The sequence below is a fragment of the Spea bombifrons genome, chromosome 2 (genome assembly GCF_027358695.1).
Source record: "Spea bombifrons isolate aSpeBom1 chromosome 2, aSpeBom1.2.pri, whole genome shotgun sequence".
NCBI classification, from domain to species: Eukaryota; Metazoa; Chordata; class Amphibia; order Anura; family Pelobatidae; genus Spea; species Spea bombifrons.
The window spans coordinates 122,521,124-122,541,427 of NC_071088.1; the positions used below are offsets into that span (position 1 = coordinate 122,521,124).

Consider the following 20,304-nt stretch of genomic DNA (forward strand, 5'->3'; position numbering starts at 1 on the left):
CCTATGCAAAAGCAGACAGATCGTGGCCGTTCTCGCCAGGCTCCCCCTGCTGGTCAGCTGCGTGAAGCACACCATAGCGATCAGACAGCAGTAGTGCAGAACGGGGCTATGAACTCCTGCGGTCACATTGCTGTTAAGAATAATCCATTAAATAAGCAGCCACTTCGGACACAGTTGGCTACCAATTCTCAGAACTTCCATACAAATGTCTATATCAGGTCCTTGGAGAGCTGTAGCAGGATGAATGAATCGAATGCCTATTTAAGATCTGGGACGGTGAAATCTGATCGCTGTGCTATTCTTACTCTTTTTTTCACCAATCCAGCGTTTATTAATTAAAAAAATACAATAAAGAAGTGTCTGAACATCAACAGTGCAAAGCAATATAAACCAGCTTGCATTCACCCCTAATTATTCTGGTATCCAGAGTGCTTGAAAGGTAAGGAAGTGATCTCAATGTGTAATTATAAATCTGATTCGAATAAGGTTGTCCTGGCATTCGTTATGTCATTGTACAGGATTCTTCATCCAGCGATGCCTGTATTACATGTTCCCCTCCCGCCACGCGGTGGCGCTGTCGCCTGTTGCTGAGGCGCGGAGATCAGTGAGCGGCCCCTCTTTGCCTGGAACGCCACTGACTGGATACATCAACTTACTTCCGCATAGGTGTTTGAGTGCAATAGGTTCCGGCGAATGCTGTTAGTCAGTGTTCCCATACCGGAAGGGCTCTGTATCCAGCGCAGTTAGCGCTGTGCATTGTATTGCGAGTCCGTATTATCTGTGGCGGATGACAGGTATGCTGCGGCCATGCCCCTGTGTCTGTGTGAAGTTATCCAGCTCCTGGCTGCGGCGGCAGCGCTGCTGTTAATTCTGGTGAGTGGTCTGTGACATGAGCTGTCACTCTTCTCTGGCTTCATGTTAATGATGAAGTTCCATTAAAATGTATGTTTAACCGTTTACTCTCTGTATTTGTTGTTCTGTTGGATTAAATGAAAGCAGGGTATTTTGGCAGCTGTAAGTAACATTGTATTTTTTAAGAAGATTATGCCAGTTGTCTGAGAATTTTGTTTTGCTGTATCTTGTGACTCTGTAATATTTTATGTTAGCCCCCCCCCCCACATTTCTGTATATGTCTTTAACATGGTGACATGTTGCAATGTTAGATTAAATAAATATTTTGTACATCATGGGTGACCGCCAGGTAGTGCACAAGTTGCCTTGATGCTGAGTTAGCCGTAGACGTGTTTCTTTTCCTTTTAGGATGAGCCGCTGAGGTTCTATATGTCGGCTGATGCTGATCTACTAAAGTTTCATTTACCTGAGTCTCAGTCTGTCTGTATGGTTGAAAGTTGAGGTTTCAACTCCTTGACTTTACTATACTTTATGAAGGCAACCCCAATAGGCTTCTGCATTAGGAAGAGCTTGGCTGGCCCTGTAAAAAAAAAAAAAAAAAAAAAAAATTGTATTTTGTACAAGAAAAGATTCCAAACGGTCCAGGTTTCTTTACCCCAGCGTAACACAGCCGTAATCCATCAGTACTAGTCAGAACCAAACCTAATGAGCAGATAAGCATCACGCTATCCAAGTCAAAGATACAAAATACATGCGAGTCGTCAAATGCAGTCAAACTTTATTCATCTTCAGATACACAAGGAAATCGGCAACTTACCCATTTATCCCCAACAGGCTTCATTCATTTAACAGACTTTGTTTTTTTGGCTTGGAACGTGCGCTTCTTATCTTCTCAACAATAGGTTTGTTTGGACTCTCATCCAACATTTGGAAAATTATATGTCGCCCAGAACTGGGTGATGTTTTAAGATTTGCTGGGATATGCATCATACAGCACATTCACTTCAAGAAACCCAGGAAATCTCACTTTTTTAGTATTTTTTTTTTTTTTATCGCAGTTGTCTGGATAAGGCCTTGCAGACGGGGACGTGCAGGACTCCATGATGACTGCCTTGTTTTACCTCTGTAAAAGATGGCATAACACAGCTCTCCACGCATATTTTAGGGCATGGTCTAGACATTAAATAATTAATAATATTGTTCGTTGTAACATGTTTTGGCATGAAATATTACTTCAGTATGAATGGAAGAAATGGTTATAAGTAATATTGTGAAATCAACCTTCTTTGAGATGCTGCTCTGCACAGAGCCCTATCTACAGAGAGATTCGTTCCCTAAAGGTGAAAGTTGACCGAGTTGTGGTTGCAACTCCTTTCATTCACTATACATTATGAAGCTTCTGCTGCAGGAAGAGCTTGGCTCGCCTTGTATAATGTATAGTTTAAATTAATAAGGTCTTTTCTGTCTCTTCACCCATTAAATTCTACACTATCCAGGGCCAGCCCAGCCCGTCTGTCTAATGAACTCTTGCCAATTTTTCCTTTGGTAAATTGACATACAAAAAGAAATTCTGGAAAAAGTATTTTGCTATCACCGTGAAAAGCAAAGAAGCTTTCTTACTGACTGATCCACAGAATAGTTTGCTCTTAAACTGCTCTTCATGAGTTTAACCCAAAGTCTGCTATTATGTTCAAGTTGTAACCTTGTAAACCCAATGTATTTGCTATTTTGTTGTAGCTAATTGTTGTAGCCCATGTAACTGCCGAGAGAATGCCAAATCTGCATCGGTTTGAGGAAGAGAAGTATTTTATCGCCAGTAACGGTGCAAAGGAGCCCTTCCCTAGTATTCATGACCCCCATACAAAGGACCTCTCTGTTGTAGTTCCCTCTTACAACGAGGAAGTACGATGTAAGTATTACATATATCGTTATTTTTGCATGTTTTTATGGTATATAATATAGAATTTTTGTGTAAAAGTTAGTGGCTTACTCTATGTAACCTTCTAAGATACCATCGCAGTCCCCAATAATGTCTCGTCTTGCTGGAACTTGCATGTGGGGAAATCCAGGAAGAGGCTCTTCGTAACAAATTAGTCTCTGATCAGCCATTATTTCATTAGAAATCAATGCACCCCCATGAATGCCCTTACTTGCCAAAATGAACCTAATCAAGTTTTTAAGCAAACAAAGCTAACCTCCCCAAGAAGTGGATTTCAGTGTATGGTGTAAAAGGGGCCCTCTAGATGGAAGCTTGTTCTTTAGACTGCAGTGGCCTCTTTACCTTTTGTTTGGGTTTTTTGTTAGATGTATGTCATCAACAGCGTGTTCTTTGTGCGTGCACATTGCACAACACTCTATAGTCTGTTGCTATTATATAATATATTTATAATTTTGTTCTGTTCATATTTTTGCTTTCAGTACCCGTCATGATGGACGAAGCCATGGCATATCTTGAAAAACGTCAGGTTTGTAGAAATGTGGGATTATACCGTTAAAAACACATACTGTACAAAATGTTATATTAAACTAAAGTTATTTTTTAAGTAGTTTTCAAATTGGGTGCATATAATGCACACATGGAAACGTGTATTTAAAGTGTAGCATATATATTATACCCTATATTATTGGGTGATCAAGCATGAAAAAATATTGTAGCTCATCATCTGTCGTCGTATGCAGAGCGTATTGAACGTTACTGTTGTATATGTCAGCTGATATAGTTGGGGAGAGAAAACCAGACAAGCCTAAAAAGAAATGTTGGATTGTTTTCTAATCCTTTGAGTTGTATTAAATGACATCCGTCGGTGAATAACATTTTATTTTCTTTAGTAATTGATTGGCGCACTCACCTTCCAGCCTTCTAATAGAATACTTTATTTTTAATACAGAAAGCGAGACCTTCATTCAGCTATGAAGTTATTATTGTGGATGATGGCAGCAAGGATAAAACAACAGAGGTAAGAAAGTGTCAAATTACTGAGTGAAATATATACATTTTTATTAATAAACAATTTAGAACTTAAAGATATGATAAATTAGATATCTTTAAGGGACATGTATGGATGCATTAAGTTAAATCCAGTGCATATAATAGCTGGCGTTCCCTTTAAGGATATTCCGTGTTTGTTTGTATTCCATGGTTTTTGTATGTGTTTTTTAAGAATTTAGCTGTAAAGGGGAATGTAAAATTGGAAGGAGAATAGTTTTTATGGAGCTGCTATTCCCAACTTTAATGTTCCTTTATTTTTTCTTCATAGGTTGCTTTGAGCTATTCGAAGCGTTATGGAAGTGATAAAGTGCGAGTTCTGAAATTAAAAAAGAATCGTGGCAAGGGTGGAGCAGTCAGGATGGTATTATATGTTTTTCCATAGAATTCAGCTGTCTTTATTAACTCCATTGGCAGAGCTATTAAAGTCTCAAGGGCTGGTCTGTATTCTGTGTGATCTGCTTGGTGCTTTAGGCATGAGCAAGAACGTTTGAGTTTCTAGTGGTCCATATTGCTTACTGCTCTTGCCCATTGCTAATGACTCAAGCCACTAGGTTGTGAAAGTTTCATTAACAAGAGGCCGGTCATAGAGCCCAGTGTCTGTCAGAACACCACTGCTCCAACCTAAACATCTGTGAACTCTGCAAAAGAACCCTTACAAAGATGGAAGTTATTAGGAGAGGATAAACAGCCGTGCTTGACCCAACAGTTTTGTGTGCCGTTGACCATGCCTTATGTACACAGCAATCTTTGCTTTTATATATGTGCTAAATACAATGAATGTAATTAATTTAGTTTAGTTTTTTTTAATAATCCTTACATTTTCTTTCATTGTAGGGAGTTCTTGTGTCTCGTGGTAAAACCATTTTAATGGCTGATGCCGACGGAGCTACAAAATTTGAAGATGTTGAAAATGTAGAAGCTGGACTTCTAAATCTCAAACCATGGCCAGTAAGTATAGAAGGGTCATGCAACTCCATTAATGAACTGTAATATGTTTTGCCTTACGTAACATTAATGTTAGCATACAGTATTTAAATGTGGGAAAAAATGAATAACTTTTGTTTCAGCTCTCAACTTGATCTGGTCATTGAGTCTTAAGTCAAACATAACATTTTTTGGGAAAGATATTTAGGAGTCAAATCTTTTTTGATGTTTCTGTGTACATTTGTTTTTATCCCTTAAAGGTAATAATAAAAGGCTGTGTATACATATAATTGCACCACTTATTAGAGCCAGTAGTGTATTATTTACATGCAATACCTTATATATATATATATATATATATATATATATATATATATATTAAGGAATTCTAGAAAAAAAAGTCTAAAATATCACGCCATTAGAATTTAGTAATGAGTGAGATGCATATCGAGCTTGGGTTCTATTTTTGTCTATTTTCCTATTTTGGTATTGTTTTAATTGCAAAACCTGAGGCTATCTGAAACAATTGCCACAGGCTCTTAGGGCTGGATTGGCTTTAACTAGAAGCCACCTGTGACAAACTGCAAGCTTTTGTTTTCTCACTTCCATTGCATTTTATTTTTACTAAAAAAAAAATAAAACCTCAAATAGGTGGAGGCAGGAACAAATATCTTTTAAAAGAAACCATTGAACCTTATGCTGTTGGAGAGTGAAGAAAGTGGCTCAGCACTATCTTCATTTGCACTCTAATGCTGTGCTTATGTTGCCCGATACATTATTGCCAATAATATGTTTGTTTGTTTGTTATCTTTTAGGATAATATGGCCATATCATGTGGGTCCAGAGCTCATCTGGAGCAAGATTCAATAGCAAAGGTATTTAAAAATAACAGAAAACACCTTTTTATACACATTTTGGTCATATGGATAATGTAACTATATAACTGTATAAAAACAGTCAGTCAGTAATTTAAGATAGTAGGATTATTTTCTTTTAATGTGTGTTTTCACTTTGGCTTTTCAACCAATTAATATTTTTTGGAGGGTACAAACACTTGTTCATTTTTACACAAGTTTGGCTATTTTTATATAAAGCATTTTAGTGCCCTTAGGCCACCTTTTATAGTAGAAGAACCAATATTAAACAGTAGCATCTGTAAGGTAATAATAATTTTACATTTTCATTTTTTCTTAGCGTTCTGTGTTCAGAACATTCCTCATGTATGGATTCCACTTCCTTGTGTGGTTCTTGTGTGTCCGTGGAGTGAAAGACACTCAGTGTGGGTTCAAGCTTTTCACAAGAGAAGCTGCATTACGCACGTTTACAGCTCTTCATGTTGATCGCTGGTGAGTCTCCATATGATTAATACCACCTTACACACATAAATTAGGCTTTTTGAGGAATTGAGACATTGTGAATGTACTTTGTTTACATTGTAATGTATTATAGTAAATTGATATTTGTGATATCTTTTACAGTTTTATTTGCTAAACCATGATTTCAGTTAAACGTCATTGTTATTTTCTAATTGCATATTAAGCTGTAGGTCAATGATGTATTACAGAAACCGGAAATGTAAAGTTAAAGCTGCCATAATGTTTTTACCTTTTTGATAACTACCTGCCGCGAGTACAGAGAGGACAGTTTACGGTACTGATCTCCCCGCCACTGCTCTGCTCAATGGACCTGTTACAAGGGGGGGGGTGCCCATTTACACAATGGAGGACTGTGCCTCCTCTAGCATGCTCCAGCATTTGCATGTTCTCAGTAGGCAGAGTTCCAGGATATGGCAGGCTGGAGATGGGGTGTCTGGGGGTACTGATTGAGTCGGGTCTAAGGCGATTAAAGGGTAGTGAAAATACCTCTCTGTGAATTAAAACGAGATCGAACTATCTCTGCCTAAAAACGGACATTGCACACTCCTAGCCAGTTTCTCCGATGTACAATTTATTTTTATCCTTAACAGCAGATTGTTAACATTCTTCTTCTCAGGGATTAGTATGTGTGGGCATTTTCTAAATATTATCCTAGATTCTGTCTCCACCGTTTCATTTTGGATTTTTTAACTAAACATTGCTGTCTGGGTGATATGCGTGTTTCATTCATATTTACACACTTAATTATCCCAGATTCCAAACCTGTTTATAGTTAAATAAGGAGATGTGTAAAAGAAAATGGATATAAAACCTCTAAGAAGTTTATTTTGGGTTGTAAGCTTGCGAGGAGGGCTCTCTACACCTAATGTATTGGTTTTCCTTAGTCTGTCAATTCTAGTCTTGTCAGACCCCTTGAATATATTTATTTAGGGCTGCAACCAACGGTCATTTGCTCTGAAAAAAACATCCTTTTTATAATCGATAACGATTCGACTAATCGATAATGAAAACCGTTGACAACGATTTGTTTGCGTTGTTTCAGCCCTATATGTATTGTATTAAGCGCTGCGTAAACTGTTGGCGCTATATAAATAAAAGATAATGATATGTATGCTATTTTCAGAGTTATCTATCATCCCGTTCCCTTGATTTGTAGTTGTGTGGAAGTCCAAGTGAGCTTCAGAAACGCCCTCAATCAGGACCTGTTGCTAATCCTGTCACGTCCAATGCCCAGGGCCATCTTATATATGTTACTTATATTATCGTGGAATTGTCTTTATTCCCCAAGCAGAAAGGAGCCAACCAGCCCCCCAGAGCTGTACAGTATCATTGTGCTTCAAAATAAATGATTAGAATTAGAAAGGGTATTTATTGATGAAACATCTGCATCCCTTCTGTTTGATAGCTGCAGGTCTGAGCTGGAAATTGCTGTATACATCCTGCATCTGTATCGGCGTTCTCTTCCGGAGCGCTGATTAAGATTTTATATCAGGAACTCTTAATCAATATTTTATTAAAAAAAAAAAAAAACCTTTTATAAATATGAAATTGACCTTCATTGCATTTGAACAGATGAGCAAGAATTTAACCTTATGAGCAACAAATAATTGAGTACAAATTTGGAATACAGGGTAACAATGAGGTTTTTCCCATTGTTCTGCCGTTATTATCTTGTCAACTTCTCTGGCAAGACATCATCACCCCTTCCACTTTCGGTTGGTGTCCCCCAAGGTTCAGTCCTTGGCCCTCTGCTGTTCTCTCTTTATACTTCCTCTCTTGGCAAACTAATCAACTCATTTGGCCTCCAGTATCCCCTATATGCAGATGATACCCAAATCTACCTGTCTTCTCCTGATCTCTCTCCATCTCTCCTGTCCCGTATTACCAATTGCTTGTCTGCTATTTCTTCATGGATGTCACAACACTACCTGAAACTTCATCTTTCTAAAACTGAACTCATTATCTTCCCTCCCTCCATCTCCACTCCACTACCTGAATTCTCTATCACCATTAACAACACGACTATCTCTCCTACTAACCAGGCCCGATGCCTTGGGGTCATCCTTGACTCAAACCTCTCCTTCATCCCTCACATTCAGTCCCTCGCCAGATCCTGCCGCTTGCACCTAAAAAACATCTCTCATATCCGCCCATTCCTCACCCAAGAATCCACAAAAACCCTGGTTCATTCCCTTATCATTTCCCGTCTTGACTACTGCAACACTCTTCTGGTTGGCACTCCACTGTCTCGACTCTCTCCTCTACAGTCTATCCTAAATGCCGCTGCTAGGCTCATCTTCCTTGCACATCGCTCCTCTTCTGCTTCCCTCCACTGGCTCCCAATTACCTTTAGAATTAAATTTAAGATCCTGGTACTGACATATAAGGCCATCCACAATACTGCTCCTCCGTACATTTCTGACCTCATTAGCAAATACTCTCCTACTCGATCCCTACGTTCCTCCCATGGTCTAAGGCTCTCCTCCTCACTCATCACCTCTTCCTTTTCCCGTCTACAAGATTTCACTCGAGCTGCCCCATATCTCTGGAATCTACTCCCAAGGAACCTTCAGCATTCACCCTCCCTCCCGACATTCAAGAAACATCTAAAAACCCACTTCTTCAGAGAAGCCGCACCATCTTAGCTGCTAGAACATCCTTGTCATCGATACAACCACCACAATACCTCTCACCCTTTCTCTGTGCCTTATGTTTATCACCCCATTTTCCCTCTAGATTGTAAGCTTGCGAGCAGGGCTCTCTCCACCAAATGTATCGGTTTGTCTTAGTCTGTCAATTCTTGTCATATCCCTTGAATTTATGTATTGTGTTAAGCGCTGCGTAAACTGTTGGCGCTATATAAATAAAGGATAATAATAATAATTATGAGGTTGCTGTTCACAACCGGCTAGGGTGGTACAAATGGGCTATCTGGGCGCTAGAATATAACATGTGCTTTCATACCAGGGCTGAAATCATTGCTGTATTGACTTTTCTTGAAAGACGCTAATGCCTTGAATGCCTTTTGATATTTATTTCCTGTGTCCGCAGGGCGTTTGATGTGGAACTTTTATACATTGCTCAGTGCCTGAAAATTAAAGTGGCAGAAGTCGCAGTAAACTGGACAGAAATTGAGGGTACGTTTTTGGGCGGTTCACAAAACAAAACGTATAGCTTTTTCAATCGATTCGTGCTCACGCATTTTTTATTCTGACAATTTTAGGAACCCATGTAACACAATAGTGGAGAGTAATTCTAAAATAGAAACATGCTTTATTTTTTTGTGTGCATTTTTGTATCATGATAAATAGCATTTATGCATGGGTACACTTATTTTATTCTAAAACTAGAGATCATTTTATTAACTCAGTGATGTCATTAGTTTCAAAAGTAGAGAAAATTAAATGTTTAGTACCAAAACTATTCTTGACATGAATCAGTAGGCCATACAGTTCCTGCTCATAGCTTTAACACACACTATAGCGCTAAACCAGCAGTGTTTTACTTGGGTTTATTCATTAAGGGGAGGGTTGGTAGAAGAGTTTGCAGGTATGTTGTGGTTGCATCTCCCCCATTTCACTATTCATTATGAAGGACCACCACAGTCAGTTTCCTGCAGCAAGAACATCTGAGCTGGCCCTTTACTGCATAATTTAAGTTAGTGCGGAGATGAGTTAACTATACATTATACAGGGCCAGGTAACATCTTCCTGCAACAGAAGCTCCCTGGAGTTGGCCCTTCATGATGATTAGTGAAAACAAGCAGCAGTCCCTTTAGTGAGAAAATGGCTCCGAAACACCACTCCTTTTTGTTCACCAGCAGTCGCGGCCTGTTTGCACAGCACCTCCGGGACGACTTTCCTTTAATGTACTACAGGGTTTTAAGCAAAGTTTTAAAAAGCTATTAAATGAGCAGACAATCAAGAAGCAGGAGGGCTGATGCATCGTGTTCTCTAATTTACTAATATAACATGTTGCTGTTAATACGTTTGAGGCTGCCGCGTGGTGCATTAAAAATTCAGTTTTTATACTCCAGTGAATAGCATTGTTTGTCACTTTAAGTACACCGAGCCTGTAAAAGGGTCAAAACATTTTGCAATGTGTAAGTGTCAGACATGAGCAACACAAGCATTCCCAACAGCATCAACTTATTGTGTATCATAGTAATTCACGTACCCCAATGCTCAGCGACACCCAAATGATCATTGTGTAGTAGTGTATATGACTTGTGTATTTTTTTTACAGTGTATAACACAATCTCCGTTGCACACAAATGTGATCTCTGCAAACTTTCACACAATTACTATTTACTGAATTTAATAGAAGAAAAAGTGACGCCTAAAAACGTTTGGGCATCGTTTCCAAAGGGGGGTCTTGCCAAACTTCGCAGATCTCTGGTCAGACCTCACCTAGGGCCAGATTCAATAATCATTAATTGGTGTTAATGCTGGTTTGCACATTATATTATGACTGATGTGCTAAGAAAAGGCTACATAGAGATAAATAGGGAAACATCCGCTAAACAATTCAATGAGGGTGCAGAAAAAGTCTGCAAATACACAGAGGGGTCGGAAGACAGATTATTGACACTTCTGCTGCAAGATAAACTGGTATAAAAGATACCAGCATTGCAACATCACACATATAACTAGTATACTTTATGAACCACAGAAGTAGTCTGGATTTAATTTATGTGAGTGTCTTAATAGATTTCCGGAATTCATACACAAGCAACAGTAACATGAATGAATGTAGACTACAAGGCTAAGATCCAGATCCCCCGCAGCACTGCAGGGCCCCCGGATCCTTCTCTCTAGGAGCCTCTGCTGCTGCCGGCACTTCCTCTGGGGGCTTCTATGACGGAGCGCCGATGTCACATGACCTTCCGGTGCTCCATCATAGAAGCCCTGCTGAAGTGCCGTTGACAACCTCCGCTGCTGCCGGCACTTTCACCAGGACTTCTATGACGGAGCACCGGCGTTACATGACCTTCCAGTGCTTAGTCATAGGTGGGGGCAGGATGGCAAATAAAAGGAAATAAAAACAAACAAACAAATCATAGTTTTTATTAAATATGAAAAATAGTTTACATGTGAATTAATATTTACTAGTAAAACTTTTTTCCTATAGGGTAGTCTTATATTCAGGCTTTTTCTTTTTTTTCCCTAAATTAATATTAAAATTTTGGAGGGTCGTCTAATAATCAAGCAAATACGGTATATACTAGCCTTATGTTGATGTGTTTAATATGACCGCTGCTCGTTTATATCATTTACCCAGGTTCGAAGCTGGTGCCTTTCTGGAGCTGGTTGCAAATGGGACGAGATCTCCTTTTTATACGGTCACGGTATCTAACTGGTGTCTGGAAGCTGAATACACCTGAAAAAGTCAATTAGATTATTGAATACTGTTTTATTAATGTACATATTAGAGACTGAAAGGTGCACATTGGCCTTCTAAAAACATGTTTATTGCCATCATTAAAAAATAAAAAACATTTTTATGTTTCAACTTCTCCCATTCATTTCACAGTTTGTGTTCGTCTTTGAAATACACAAAGGTTATTTGTAAAATGTAAATAAACGGAAAGGGTGGCCTTTTCTAAAACTGTGCATCCAGCATCACATTCTGGGTTTTCTGCCATATGTAGTATCGAGATATACCGACGCAAAGGAGCAAAAACTCAATATTGCAGGAACTTTTAATCTCATCTTTAGTGATAAAGAAGGCTTGGTGGGAATCCCTCCTTCAGTATGATTTATAAAGGACCATCCAAGATGCTATTGTGACAGAAGTGTGACCGATGTAAAGTGAACTCAGGAGATGAAACTCCCTAGCATGTGAAAATTGCTTCGAAGTAATTCACCAAATTGCACAGAAATCATACATTTTAAAGTAATCTTTAATGCATTTGTAGGCTAACGTTATCAGTAAAGCATAATTAATACAAGTTGTATGTTTTTTAACACATTTGAAGATGTTATAATATTTGTAATAAATTCTATCAGCCCGATGTGAACTTCTCACTTTGGGCACCATCTGAATATCCTGGTGTTTCCTGTTTTCTACACAAGTCATAAAAATAAGTGTACAATAGGAGGTAGTTGGTACACGCCTCCTCATCTCGGCAGATGCAAAAATATACATGCAATTGTAAAGCTCTTATAGTGTGTGGCTGCTTTTTTGGGAGTGCGAAGTAATGTTTTGCAAGGCATTGCACGAGAAGCTGTAGTAAAAGGATGAAAGCTGCCGTTTCAATATTTATTCTTTTCATTTTGTTCAGTCAGGGCAGTAGTAACATCTTGTAAATACTATTGGCGATCGGGTATTTGCATAAATCACTCAGAAATCCAAACATGGGTAAAGGTTTATCAACACACAAACCAGATACAATGTTCTTCGCTTTTCAGATGCCTTCCATATATATACCTTTCAAATATACACACAAAAGTAAATCTCCACTGGTCTGGCGTGTGTCTGCACAGATCAATGAATACAACTTTGTGCAGCCCTCTGGGTGTGGATGGATATTTACACCTAGTTGGTAATGCGAAATAATGTCCATGAGGAACCTACTATTAAAGAAATACTTCAATAGTAAACTGCTCTATACCATTCATATACGTTTTGTAAAAATAATGCACCTTGTCAATACTTGCTGTATTAAACCCTACCATCAATAAGATTTTAATTACATCTATCAATGAGGTTTTAAGTATTAAACCATACAATCTATTACCATCTATTACTAATATTTTAAGTATTAAACCCTACAATCTATCAATAAGATTTCAATTACCATCTATCAATAATATTTTAAATATTAAACCCTACAATCTATCGATAAGATTAGACAGACTTGCCATTGGAAAAACTTGTAGCGAAAAGTTACGGGTGTATGTAATGAGAAAGATAAACCAGAAAAAATGTAAACAAGTCTGAAAGTAATGGAAGAGAAAAACTGGTTGAAATAAAGTTTCAGATCCTGTTTTTGGGTAAATCTGGATGATAAAAAAGCATTCATTCTGCAGGGGCTCGGAATGATGCTACTCCTTGTCTGTCTTAATAGCAAATAATGAGTAAGCTTTCTATAATGTTTGCTCCATGCAAAGTCAACATTACAACTCCGGTGTATTACTAAAGAATAGGTGTTAAATGATAGGCAGGAGTGAAATGCAATAAATTATGTTACACGCAATGCAGACATAACACAGCTGAACATGCCCTGGATGAGCGTGAAATATTAATATACACACACCGTGTTTCAAAGTGCCTCTGGTTTTTGCAGTGGCAGGTAGAAATACAGGATTTTCTGGATATATTCAATGAATCTTTTATATGTCACTTGTGCTAGTAAACAATAGTCTGTGTTAACGTATGGCGGTAAAACAATAAGTGACATTTAAAAAATCCAGCGCATGTACACGTGTCTGGAAGTGTATTGAACTAGCCTTCTACATTTTGGGCTTCTTTACCTTCCTCGTTTTCAGAGGCACCTCTGTGTTTTTTTCATCTTTCCGTGCCCTGCACTTTACCCGTCACAAAAAGGTAACATTCTTTTTATATTAAAGCAATTTTTCAGTTTTCCAAAACTTTACAGCTTGTGTTAAATAAATCTATGTAATTATGCTTAGACTTTTTTTTAAAAAAAAAAGCAATATACAGTACTGTGCAAAAATTTTAGGCAGGTGTGAAGAAATGCTATGAAGCCAGAATGCTTTCTCATTCTTAGACATGCTTACACGTGTTAATAGTTCATTTCTATTATTTAACAAAATGCAAAAACAAATCTAAATCAAATCAATATTTGTTTTTTAACTTTAACCTGGCCACAGGTCTTCCACGAAGAGCACTTCTGACCAGACAGTAGATGGGCCTACCAATGTTTTCTGCCAATGCTGAGCTGATGGTACTGCTGAACACAGGGGCATAACTAGAAACCACAGGGCCTGTGCAATTATAGCCCCCAACCTACTTGTCTGAGGCTTCTTTGCCCTTGCCCCCCCTTACAACATACACTCTGCAGCACATACATGAAAGCACAAGTTACACACATTTACTCATACTCACTAACACACATATGCATTCATTCTAACACACACACCATCTCACCCTACTTACACATGCATGCCACACACACAATTACACATCCATGCTCACATACATACAAACAAACAACCCCCCAGCCCCCTGTGAGGTCAGGTACTGATGTTGGACAAGAAGGCCTGGCTCGCAATCAGCATACTAATTCAACCCTAAAAGTGTTCAGTGGGGGTTATGGTCAAGTTTCTGAGCTGTCCACTCGAGCTCCTCCACACCAGACTCGACAAACCATGTCTTTATGGACATTGCTTTGAACACAGGGGTAGAATCGTGCTTGAACAGCAAATGGTCCTCCCCGTGAAGTTGAAATCATTCAATCGTCTAAAATGTCTTTGAATGCTGCAGCATTAACATTACTGTAACTGGAACCAAGGAGGATAGCCCAAACCCCAAAAATCAACCCCAAACCGTTATCCCTCCTCCACCAAACTTTGCAGTACCCGCTATGCATTCTCTTAGTTAACATTGTCCCGGCATTCTCCAAACCCAGATTTGTCCATCAGACTTCCATATAGTGAAGCGTGATTTATCACTCCAGTGAACGTTTCCACCACTACTTCCTGTGATGTCCTCTCCCTGATCCTCCAATCGGGGCAGAGGACGTCAGCAAAAGTGCTGCCACGTGGCGGAAGTTCCCACCCGGTTATCGCCGTGGAGATGCAAACGAAGATAGAAGATTGAAAATAGCAGGTTGAAGATAGAAGAGAGACGAGAAGGGAGAAAATAAAAGATAGAAGGAGAAGATGCGGAAGTGGTCAGTGGAAGTGGTCAGCAGAGAGGCTTGGGAAACATCTAGAGAGCGTGAATGAGTATGAGTGGATACGGGCCCACGTATTTAGGACGCATGGGGGGTCTGGCCTCTATTTCATTGCTTCGTATGAATCGCTGAATTTACCAAAATTCTGTAAATTTGCAATCCGTACGGATCAGATTGCACAAGTCTAGTTAAAACACCTAAACTCAAAATTAGGAGGGGTGTTCACATACTTTTGGCATACAGTGTATCTGGAGTCTTTAGGAACTCGGCTCCACCGTGGCATTTCCAGTGAGTGCAAAAACCCTGGGTCTTTAAACAAAATGCTAAATCATTCAGATAGAAGTGCAAACTATCTGGCAACACAAATACTTATTAAACACAACACAAAAAAACTATGAGGGAAGGAAAAAAAAGGGACACTACAGCCCCAACCCAGCATCATAAGATTGGATCCACCTGCCAGCCAGGCGGGCCATTCTCGGGGAGGACTAAAAGCATCTCGGGGTTGAAAGCATCCTCGTCCTTTAGCTCTGAGGACCGAGTGTTTGCCTTTCTCACAGGTTTTTGGGAAGCCTGGTGTATCGTGCTTTGGTGTCTTCAGTGAAGATATAGTTGAGGTGATCATGTGCACAGATACAAAAAAAGTGCATTTGGCCCCATTTGTAGTGCTTGTTAGAATGTGTGTATTTTATTTATTGAGCAGTAACAGGTATACTTATCATTGAGAGTTTGGGGTATCGTAACGTATATATTATTATTGTTACGTGATTTACAGAAACATACGGTAGATAAGAGCCGTTCCGTCCATCTGATCTGCATGTTCCTTCCTGCTTTGGGCTTATCTTAGATTCAGGATGTCTTTGTGCCTATCCCACGTGTGCTCACATTCCCTCAATGTGTTAATCTTTACCCCTTATGGGGGGCTGTTCCACTTATCTGATGTGTGCCTGCCAATAAATATATGTCCCTATTAGTGTGTATGTGTATATGTATGTATATGCGTGTGTGTGTGAGTGTGTGTATGTATACATGTGTGTATGTGTAGATATGAGTATGTTGATGTGTGTGTATGTGTATATATAAATATATGTGTGTAGGTCAATGTGTGTATATGTATATGTGTGTGTATGTGTATATATGTGTGTGTATGTTGATGTGTATGTTGATGTGTGTGAATGTGTATATGTATATGTATATATGTGTGTATGTTGATGTTTGTATATATGTGTGTGTATGTATATGTGTGTGTATGTTGATGTGTGTATGTGTATATATATATATATATATATATATATATATGTGTATGTTAATGTGTGTGCATATATGTGTATGTGTGTGTGTATATGTGTTGGTGTGTATGTTGATGTGTGTATATATGTGTATGTGTGTGTGTATATGTGTTGGTGTGTATGTTGATGTGTATGTAGGTGTGTGTATATGTGTATGTTGATGTGTATGTGTGTGTATATATATGTGTGTATATATGTGTGTCTATATATGTGTGTGTTAGTGTGTATGTTGATGTGTATGTGTGTGTATATATGTGTGTTAGTGTGTATGTTGATGTGTATATATATGTGTGTGTGTCAGTGTGTATGTTGATGTGTATGTGTGTATATATATGTGTGTGTATATATATATGTGTATGTGTGTGTATATATGTGTGTGTTAGTGTGTATGTGTGTCAGTGTGGCAGACGTGTGCTGGTCCGGTTCCAGCTCTGCGCAGTAACAGTGAGTGGCAGAGCAGGCAGTGGCTCCAGTCTGGCTGCCGCCTGGCTCCGTGTTGCTGCTCCTCCTTCTGCAGCCTCCTCACTGCTTCTCCGGCACACGGCGAGCGGGGAGCAGCGAGCGGCCAGACGCAGGTAAGATAAGGGGCGCCTGCTCGTAGCGCACACTGCTGGGTGATCCCGGGCTGCCCCGCAGGAGTGCGCGGTGCTGTACCAGCACGATGACCTCATCTGAGGCTGGACACGGAGATAAGGGAGGTCCCGGCACCGGCTCTGTTATGTCTGCGGTCCCCGCACGGTCTTCCTTACGGAACGCGATGATCCTTTCAGTGTTTATTAGATCGCTGCCCGCGGGTTATTGGAAGGAGCGCAGTAACCCTGTGTGTGCCAGACGCAGACCAGGCTCGGTTAACCCTAAACATACTGCTTAGAAAAACACTTTATGATTTAGCGGAACTTTTTGCTTCTTAAAAAACAAGTTGATTGCTGCGGATACTTTAAAGTGACACATTGAGTGACAGGGGGCCGAGCATCTCACTGCAGCACCCAGGCACTCCAATAGTTAACCCCTTACAAGTGATGACCTTGTTTGTTTGTTTTTGTCCTTTAGCTGTAAATGCAGCTCGAGCAGCTGCAACCCCAACTCCCATCACGCTCACACAGTCTGATGGATGTGTAGGAGGAAGTTTTCGTTGGCAGCAGCTCCAGGGGTGATATAAATTCCCTGTTGGTACATAGTGATGTTTGTGGTTGTTATTCCTGGTAGAGCATAGTGATTCATTCTATATTCTTTATATAACATATATATATATATATAGTGATGAGTGGAGTTAAAGCGGCAGTGCCAGTAGAGCTCCTTTTTTATGGGGTGATAGATATTTGCATTAGAGAGGGAGGGAGGGACAGGCTGGAGGAGACTCACTGACGCCAGTATTGTGATCAGGAGAGAGGCGAAGGAGGAGCTGTCCAGGAACCAAGGATCTCTCTTAATGTGACAAAAGCCTCCATCACAACTCTATACACATAACTCCATGTGACTTTATTGTGGTCTGGCAACCAGAGGAATTATAGTCCCTTTCAAGTTAACCCTTTGACTCTCTTCCAAATCCAATGTCTATCTATCTATCTATCTATCTATCTATCTATCTATCTATCTATCTATCTATCTATCTATTTATCTATCTATCTATCTATCTATATAGATATATATATTGCTTTAAACACCACTGCTGCAGTGGAAGAGTTAATTCAAAGACACCGGTTCCATTGATCATTAGAAGTGATGTACAAACGATCGAGTTTTGAGAATATGTACCATGTTGCATACGTTGTATGTTATTATATATATATATATATATATATATATATATATATATATATATGTGTGTTATTACATGTGTCTGATAAGCTCCCACCCATCAGGTGTCATACAACTTGTGCTTCACTTGAGATTCTTAGAGTTATTGTAAACCTTCTGAATAACTGTATTTTGCTCAAAGAGCTAGCAATCTTTTGTTTTATGCTTCTTAATGTCCACATTATATATCTTAAGGCAGGTGGGCAGCTGCACTGGAACTTCAACTCCCACCATGCTAATGAGCATCATGGGAGTTGAAGTTTCACAAGTGCTAAGGAGAAGTGTCCCTGGATAACACCATAGCTACACCTATATAGATTGTAAACTTGCGAGCACCTAATGTATCGGTTTGTCTTAGTCTGTCAATTCTAGTCTTGTCATACCCCTCGAATATACGTATTGTAAGAAGCGCTGTGTAGATGGTTGGCGCTATATAAATAAAAGATAATAATAATAATAATAATGATATATTATATCTGATGGCCAAACCAATTCTAAGCTATTTAAACTTTCTCTCCTAGGTATGGGAGACTTTGGGTATTTACTGCATTGAGATCTGACATTTTGAGTCCCTCTCTTCAGTTTGTATCACTTTGCAGTATGTGTGAAAATTGTTTGAATTATTCTTTTTAACAAAATACTGAGGCCCCTCTAGCCTTCCGTGTATCAGGGCCTGGTGCTCCAAAACCTGTCTCCCTCGCTAATGCAGGTACCCCAACCTTTCTAACAGGTGTCTGCGTCTCAGACGGTTATTATTAAGGGGTTTGTGTGCTTTCTTTGTGCTGTGTATTATTATTTATTGTTTGATATAGCGCCATCATATTCCGTAGCGCTGTACAATGGGTAGACAGTACATAACAAGTAGTATATAACATAACAATTTGACTTCCAGAAAGAGCAGGTGAGGAGGGCCCTGCTCAAAGAGCTTACAATCTACCTTTTGTCCATGACAGACAGGTGGCAATTTCAAGATAAGTAAGTAGACTTTCTGAAATACAGTTTGTGTAACAGAAAGACACATATCCCAGAAAAAACACAACTTTGGATGATACATACAGATGAATGACAATAGTAAACTTTTCTGAGAGGGTAGTAGATAAGTGGAACAGCCTCCTGTTGGAGTGGTAGAGGTTAAAACTGTAAGAGGATTCAAACATATATGAGACTTTCCTCTAGATTGTATGCTCATTTGAGCCGGGCCCCCCTAACCTGTCAAATTGCTATGTTATATGGTAATTGTTATGTCTGTTTACCCATTGTACAGCGCTATGGAATATGATGGTGCTATATAAAACAATAAATAATAATAATTCTGAATCTAGATAGGCAGAATTGGGTTTTTCATCAAATTCTGCGTTTCTAAACAAAGTCTTTCAGATCAGAGACAGAGATGACAGCAATTGCAATGAGAATCTATATTATTCTTCACCCTCCAGACAGAGTATTACATTTAAACGCTAAATGAGCTCCTGAGCTTTTATGGTGATTGCTGTGGTGTATATATATATATATATATATATATATATATATATATATATATATATATATATATATATATGTATATATATATAGTATCCACTACAGCCTCCTCCATCACTATGAGAAAGGTCCATTCAGTTATCATTTATTCATGAAATGCTGGCGTATTCCAAAAGACTGTAAAACGGGGAAGCATCCAATGTGTGCTCTGAGTGCAAGAAATGAATACTCGCCACAGAGCTTACTCTCTATTATGGTCATTTAGAGCTTCAGCGACATGGTTGTCTACAAAGGGTTATTGTAAGCGTTGTAGGTCTGTGGAATCACGTTGGAGGCTAAGGATCTTCCAGAAGTAGTCCAAGTTAATGAATTCTCGGTAATAGATGTAATATTCGGTGTGATGCGGTTGGCTTGGCGTTGCGGTGATAGACGTTGTATATTGTGCTTTACAGAGTAAGCATGCATCTCCATATATCTGTGACGTATTGTCGTACTCTGAAGCAAGGTCTGAAGCACAGGATGATAGATGGAAGGCTGAGCCACGGATCTTATGTCATGTGTCTTAAGTAAAATGTCATGACTTTACCACCAAACTGATGGAAGTCAAATTACCACCGTTTGGAGAAACCTTTGCAAAAGCGCATCGATACATTTCAAGTGTTTTGTGTCATTGGAAGGCTTTCTAAACAATTCAGTTACAAGAAACAAAAATGATTGCTGTCGTGCTGTTTCTATGGA

The 20,304-nt window shown here is 39.1% G+C and overlaps 1 protein-coding gene across 1 annotated transcript; it reads left to right on the plus strand.

Annotated features, from left to right (window-relative positions):
• The first annotated feature begins 667 nt into the window (after positions 1 to 667).
• On the plus strand, positions 668 to 11,652 carry ALG5 (ALG5 dolichyl-phosphate beta-glucosyltransferase). The gene is made up of 10 exons (XM_053456343.1): positions 668 to 873; positions 2,590 to 2,761; positions 3,271 to 3,317; positions 3,741 to 3,809; positions 4,110 to 4,202; positions 4,676 to 4,789; positions 5,581 to 5,640; positions 5,960 to 6,111; positions 9,193 to 9,278; positions 11,422 to 11,652. Exons 1-10 carry the CDS (start codon positions 808 to 810, stop codon positions 11,535 to 11,537), a joined length of 975 nt encoding a protein of 324 aa, XP_053312318.1. The 5' UTR covers positions 668 to 807; the 3' UTR covers positions 11,538 to 11,652.
• The last annotated feature ends 8,652 nt before the right edge of the window (positions 11,653 to 20,304 follow it).